This window comes from Drosophila novamexicana, unplaced genomic scaffold (genome assembly GCF_003285875.2).
Source record: "Drosophila novamexicana strain 15010-1031.04,08,12 unplaced genomic scaffold, DnovRS2.1 tig00000485-arrow-pilon, whole genome shotgun sequence".
NCBI classification, from domain to species: domain Eukaryota; kingdom Metazoa; phylum Arthropoda; class Insecta; order Diptera; family Drosophilidae; genus Drosophila; species Drosophila novamexicana.
The window spans coordinates 883,199-890,680 of record NW_020824808.1 but is presented as its reverse complement, the minus strand read 5'-3'; the positions used below and the strand labels follow the sequence as shown (position 1 = coordinate 890,680).

The 7,482-nt window shown below is 37.9% G+C and overlaps 1 protein-coding gene across 1 annotated transcript; it reads left to right on the top strand.

Annotated features, from left to right (window-relative positions):
- Positions 1-74: 74 nt before the first annotated feature.
- LOC115761519 (acyl-CoA Delta(11) desaturase) lies at positions 75-2,238 on the top strand. Its single transcript, XM_030703289.1, has 4 exons — positions 75-318; positions 402-532; positions 1,394-1,599; positions 1,673-2,238. The coding sequence occupies exons 1-4, from the start codon at positions 135-137 to the stop codon at positions 2,172-2,174; spliced, it is 1,023 nt and encodes a 340-aa protein (XP_030559149.1). The 5' UTR covers positions 75-134; the 3' UTR covers positions 2,175-2,238.
- The last annotated feature ends 5,244 nt before the right edge of the window (positions 2,239-7,482 follow it).

Here is a 7,482-nt window from a genome sequence, read left to right as displayed (position 1 = left end):
CATGTGCTCGCCGGGGACCCCGTGCTTGGACCCCTGGCTTAAGCAAAGCCGCCGTCTTGGAGTCCGAGTTAGTAGCATTCCAGCTGGCGTCCGTGACAGTTGGCTGCTGCTGAGTTACCCACAGGCTATATAAAATGGGAGGACACGCAAAGACAGATGCAGTCAACAGCGGCAGCAAGGATGTTCCCACAGAGGCGGAGTTCAAGAAGCGGGACGCCAATTGGCCAGTGGTGCTCTTCTATATCCATGTGTATATACTGGGCACCTATGGCATTTATGTAACATTCACGAGCGCCTCATGGCCAACGATATTATTCAGTGAGTTCAATAAGTCAAGAGCTGTTGTTGCATGCGTAATTACAGTTTGACACCTGCCCGATTTGGACTTTTTCTTTGATTAGCGGCCCTGCTCACCCTGCTGGGCATGCTGGGCGTGACGGTGGGCGTGCATCGTTTGTGGGCACATCGCACATTTACTGCAACCGTACCGCTCCGTGTATTCCTCATGCTCTGCCAGACGCTGGCCGGTCAGGTGAGTCTAGTGGTCCCCTTCTACGAGACGTCACTGGCAAAAGCTTGCGGCAGAGCTTGCTCTGCGCACGCTTAGTCAAGACAGCAACCTAAGCACATAACACAACCCCAAACGGTTGTGTGGGAAAGTGGGAAACGAAACAAACAAGAAAACTAAATTGTTACGAGGTTTTTGAATTTGTTCAGAATATGTGTGAAGGAGGCATTCCAGAACACATAAAACATATATATTCTTGAGATATATCAATAGCCAAGCAGATATATCCTGATCCTGCTGCCTGTGCAACTCTCCTCGAAGCTATCGGGATTAAGCCTGGCAAAGCTGCTTCTCTTGCAGTCCGAATACTATATCATATAGTTGCCATGGAAACTGATCGCTCGAAAACCTATAGTCTCTGTTCGAATATTGATGCTGATCAAGAATATATACACTTTATGGGGTCCGAGATGCTTATATTATATGAATATAACCCCGATTAAAACACAATCGTAAAATATTTAACTTTTATCATACAATTTATATATTGTTTTTTTTTGCTTTAATCATATTTCAGAGCAAACGTGCCGAGCTCGTAATATTTGATTGACATCTTATTAAAAGCAAAGATCACATATATATCTATATAATTTATACTGTATATAATTTGCACAAAATTGTAGTTTTTAATTGGAGCCACACTTTTGCCTTTCAAAATATCCACGCAAAATTTGGTTGCTACAAGTTGAGGACAGGTTTTTTATGACAATTTCATTTTATTACATTTTAAGATATGCAACGACCTTCAAAGTATCTAAAAATAGTTCATTAAGCTTATAGATATTTGTTATTTAACTCCTTCTCAATGCATTGTCTTTTGTCTAGGGCACCATTTACAGCCGCGTGCAGGCGCATCGACTGCATCATGCCAAATTCCAGGAGGACGAGGATCCGTATTACAGCAAACAGAGCTTCATGTATGCCCAGCTCCACGGCAATTTGCTGAAGTACTCGCGGCAGCAGGAGCAGCTGCTGCTCAATGTGGATATGAGCGATATGGAAAACGATGGCATTGTCATGTTTCAGAAGCGGTAGGTCCTGCAGCTAACCATATGCCGGACGAGAAGTTTCCAAGCCCAACTGATATTTAACCCCCTCCGACAGCTACTATGTGTTGCTCTATATTGGGCTCAACGTGCTGCTGCCCGTGAACACGCCCTTCCAGTACTTTGGCGAAACGCTCAGCGTGTCCACGTTTGTGGGCTTCTGGCTGAGGAATCTCATTGTGCTGAATGTGGGCAATCTGGTGAACTCGGCGCACTTCATTTGGAGCATACACAAGGGTTTCAAGCCCACCGATTCCAATAGCATATTCTTCATCACGAAATCCTTCTGGCCACAGTTCCATTACCTGCTGCCACACGACTACCAGAGCGGCGAATTTGGCGACTATGCCAGTGGCACGGGCTCCACCATGATACGCATCTTTGCGGCCCTCGATATGGCCAAGAATTTGCGCACCATCTCCTCGGTGGCGGTGCGCAACGGCCTCACGTTGGCCGTCGAGACAAAGCGCCCCATTGTCGAGTGCATCGAGGAGCAGGTGAAACTGGAGCAAAATGCTTTGCCAGCCAATCATTATCTCAATCGGGAAAAGTTCATGTGAGTCGCAGGTAGTTGACAATAATAAAAAATAAAAAGCATTTTCAAACTGGCAATAATAATAAAAACGGTCATTGAAAGTGAAACACATTTAAAAGAAGTGTATTCTTCTCGGGTGTGCTCGGCTTGTAGATATTCTCATACATTCTAGCTTGCATCTATACACACACGCACGCGCAGCGGCTGTGCTTCTTCCTGAATGCATTCGGTGCTTATAGTCCGATCATTTATTGGACTTTAAAGTTGATGAGTAGTGTATAGACCATATCACGAGGCTTTAGCTTAAACATAATTTTTCTCAAGCTCTCTCTAGCTCTTGAATTTACGGAGATTGACGCGCCCAAAATAAATATACCCTTTCTTACCTATTTTCAATGGGCAGAGGGTATGTAAAATCGTATTTTGCCAACTTGAAAAAGATTGGCGACGATTATTAAAACAATAGAATATTCTGGATCTGTGTCAAGATATTCCTAAAAAAAACGTTTAAAATTGATTCTCATCAAAATGAAAATGAAAATTTAACGAGATTTCGCCAAGAAATCATTAACTTGCTCTGCGTTTGATTTAAGAGAATACTTATAGGTCAAAATATATAAGACGTGCAGAGGGACATGGCTAGATCGGCTCAGCTTGGAGAGCTGGATCAGGAACAGAAAATATACTGTATGGGACTGTGCTTCTTCATACCCATTTTAATTATATTCAATGGATCAAATAGATTTTCAAGGCTTGTCAAGCAAAGTTGCAGCTCGGATCTGGTTGCCCAATGCCCAGCTGCGATAACTATGCCCGAACCCTAAACCAACTGCAAGCCCAAAAGCCCAAAGACCGGCCCTAAAAGAGCTCACAAATCTTTATAATTAGGCTTTCGAATTTGTTTTACGAGTGCCAACGACATTTTCAACATCAACATTTGCTTTTCTGTCTGCCTTTTAACTTGGCCATCATCGAATGGCTTGAGGTTTTCCCAGCGGACGGGGCTTTATCTGGGGTGCGGATCGGTCGTCGTTTTGTTGCTGGCACTTTGAGCAAATTAAATGAGTCGCACTCAATAAATTATCACTAATACGCAATGTTTGCCCAGCGCTTGATTGATGCGTCAATATTTACGCACTTGGCCCGCACAGAAGCCTGGTTGAAATAGAGAAAAATTGAAATAAAGCTCCGCTTATGATGCGTCTAAAAGCTAAGTAGCACCAATAGGCCGCCTGGTATTCTAGTCGCACAGCTCCTGCTGGTTGCCAACTCAAATATTGACTCGTTCAACAGTTTTTGGGACCAGGTTTTGCGCTTGAGTTGCGCCCAATCAAGCTGGGCGGGTTTCAATCTGAGTTCTGCATTGCAAATTAAATGAAATTTAAATGTGCCTTTTTTTGCCCTATACCCAGTAAAGAGAGATGCAAAAGGGTATACTGTTTTCCCATAGAGTACGTCTATCCCTTACAGGGGCGATGGAAGCGACCTCGGAAACAACAAAGGCTAGAGACTTTTAATTTTAAATATATATTCCACTAAGCCATGTGCTAGACGAGCCTATAATTTTTTGGTCGATATCTCATACCATTTCGTAAATATCGATAAGCATCGATTTTCAGACTTGGTTTTTAAGAATATCTCGTGACCTTTAAGAGGTATTACTCATTCAGAATGTTAAGCGTGGTCTTATAAACTATAATATTATATTGATTGAGGTATTCAGGGCATTATGTAGTCGAGTACACCCGATTAACGCGTTTTTGTTCTCTTGTGGCGCGAACATGGTATTTGCATTTGTCTACAAACGTTTGAAGATCGCGTCAGACTTCCTTTTAATAGATAATGGTCATCAAATATCAGATAAATGCTCAGAAATAGCTCTATTTGCATAGAAGGCCAAGAAGATAAGTTTAAGAAATTATATGAGGTGTCGGCTAAGGGCTGATTAACCAGTTATAGAATACATATCTTAAGAAATCTACTCTCGTTAACAATAGGTATATACATATGTACACTCGGCACATTCTCATTCCTTTCGCTTTCCTTTTTATACAGAGAATGCTTGAACCCAATTTAGTTTTTTATTGAATATATACAGATTTAAGCGCTATATAGTTAAATTGTTTGCTTATTGTAGATTTTGGGTTTTATAGTGTGTTTGTGTGTGAGTGTGAGTGAGGCACTTGTACTAATTCCTAATGACTGTGAAGTGATTACTAATGAATTTGCCAGCTAAAAGCTGCGCCGGCGCAAAGTTTGCAGTTGTTTCCAATACCCTACTCGTGGGGTACTTTAGCTATGATATACAATGTGTGTTGGTCGAACAAATTCTTCTTCATAAAGCTGACTTTTCATTAAAGTGTTGACTAAAAATAAAAAATAGCTTCTAATGGCCCCATCAAGTGGAATATTAGATGTATATCACAAAGCTTTGATAGTTATCTGGCATTCATAGGGCTATAAAAATGTAAATAACATAAAAATTGAATAAAAAGAACTGTATTTAAATTTGAAGCTGCCTAATAAAGTCGAAAAGTATTGACTAAACTGAAAACTATAATAAAACGCGCCTTAAATGTCTAAAAAATAAATAATTAATATGTAAACTATTCTGTGTTTACAGATAGCTAGAGTATAAAAATATATAATTAATATCTAATAAGATACTACTTTATATTCTAAGTTGAAAGCCACGCTGTACCATTTGATAGATCTCTGCTTAAGATTAGTTTAAAATATATAAATATACACATATTTTCATTTTTCAAAATTTAAAGCGTATTTGATCTTCGGTGTTTCATCGACAGCTTTTCTTGATTGATTTGACTTTTTTTGTGGCAGTGGCAGGCTAAACACACACAAACACAAATAGATTTGTGTGTGTGTGTGCGTGTGTGTGGATAGCTTTTTGTTCATGCTCCGTTTGGGCATTAAGTTTGTTGCAAATTGCACTTGCGCTGTGCCTACTTTTGCGTTTTGTTATGTTAATTTGTTTTTGTGTTGGCTGTTATTTTTTATTTTCATAGAAATAGTCAACTGAGCGACAGTTGAAGGTTGCCCAGATACGCAATTTATTGTTGACGGCTTTAACTTGTGTAATGTTTAATATTTAATGTTTATTGTTGCTCTGTTTGCGCGGCCGCTGCCAGTGTGACCAGAGCTTGAGCAAGTAAATGCCCAAATCACAGGCACAAGGGAAATTTAAAAGTACCAATGTACAGCTAATAAAAGGACCAGTTAAGCATCGAATAAAAAAGTACCAGTTTTATGTGCATTTTGGCTATAACCCTGAACAAAAGCAGTCGCTGCTTTGGCCAAAAACAAATGACGCCTTTTCAGAAAATCCCAAGACAAACAAAAAAAAAAACCTTTAAAAGATAAATAAATGAACCTTAGCCAACTAATCGACGGCAAATTGTGTTTTCATACGACTCAAAGCCCCGGAATGAATGGCTTTTGATTGTGGCCAAATGCGGCTCAAAAGAAGGAAATCATTAGTTTTCAGATATATGACGCTTACTCGCATTGTTAGCGCTCAAAGTACGACCAGACTTTTGGTAACGATGCGTATATAGTCATCGGCTTTGTTCAGATTCGTGCAATTCTTCTGGGCCCAGAATATTTGATTGTTTTGAGCTCATAAAAAACGCTGACGCTGCGCAAAGTTGGCTCCGTGAAGCTGCGCAATAAATAATCAAAAAAAAAAAAAAAACACGCTACTGACTGAATATCTTGCGAGTGTTGGCCAAATTAATACATACGAGCACTCAGCAATATTGAAGCAAGCGCAATAATTTGTCAAATCCTCTCACAATTTGCATTTGCTGATAGATCGTAAAGTTGTCAAAGAAAAGTCTGTTTGATCTTGAATATAATTTGTTAGCCTCATTGCAGAAACTGTGCTGACATTGTTTTATTTTAAATATTATTAAGTCATTTTAAAAGAATCGAGTTTTATTAAATCTATGCTGAATTTGCTTGTGAGGCTTTATAGAAAATGCCCAAATGTGTTCTCAATTAGTTATAAATAGGTCTAAATTTAGGCCTATATAGAAGTCAGAAATATTAGATACTAGCAAATCGACAAGAAGAGAGTATTGATTCGAAATTCAGAGTTGGATATTATATAATTATTATGTCTTAGACTTGGGTGTAAAGTTAATAAAAGAAAGGAAAAAGTGGAGATCACATTTTATTATATAAAATGTTTTCAGAAGCGGACTTCGCACGTTAATCAATAGATTTAAATATTTACGATAAACATGCCTAAATTAAACAAATATTTATTTAGCTGGCGCGAGGTTTGTGGTTTCATTTATTGAATCAAAACTAAAAAACCATTTTGTTTTAATATATATTTTACTTAATATTATTTAAGCAAATAAAACAATAATTAAAATATATTTGAAACTAATTAAGTGCCATTAACGATAAACATAATTAAATGAATCCGAAAACAAATCTTTACGATAAACAAAAATAGTTAATAAATAGTTACATCAAAATCTTACGATCTCAATAATGTGTTAGTACAAACCATAGCTAAAATATATATTTTAATATTGACGAGTTTGTCGCAAGTTTAAAGAAGAAGAAGAAAAAAAATAAATAAATAAATAAAAAAGTGAAATTTTATATACGATAAACTTCTTTAAATTGAACATAAATACAATCAAGTAGTTACGATAAACATAGTTAAATAAAAAGAAAAACAGCATCTAAAATATATTAAAAATATTAACGAAAAACATAGTAAATTAAATATAAAAAAATTAAATTTTATTAAAGTAGTTACAATAAACAATTAAATGCACATAAATATTTATAATAAGTGTGCGCTTCAAACTCTCAACTGGTTTAAGAGCAGTCCATTGCTCATCTTTTCTGCCTGCCCTAATGATACCCTATGTTTTTCAAGCCCATACCCTCTTTATGTTGCACAGTGTAGCTTTGCTTTGTGGTCAAGTAGGGATGTTTTATTTCTTTTTGCTTTTGACAATTGAAATCTGATGTTCGGCTAACTTTGCTAATGTGTGAAGCTTACAACATAAACCTCAAAAACGACGGCAACAACAGCAACAACAACAACAACAACAACAACAACAACAACAACAACAACAACAACAACAACAACAACAACAACAACAACAACAATAGCAACAACAAAAACCACACGTAAAATGTCGCTTGTCTCGTAAGTGCACGGGAATCGCCGAAATAGTTAAGACCGTGCGAGCTGAATGTGTTTTCTTTACTTTTTACTTAATTTTTTTTTTAAGATCGCGCCGAGCTGCGGCGCTTCCTTTTAGTGCTCGCTTTTTATTTTAGTTTGC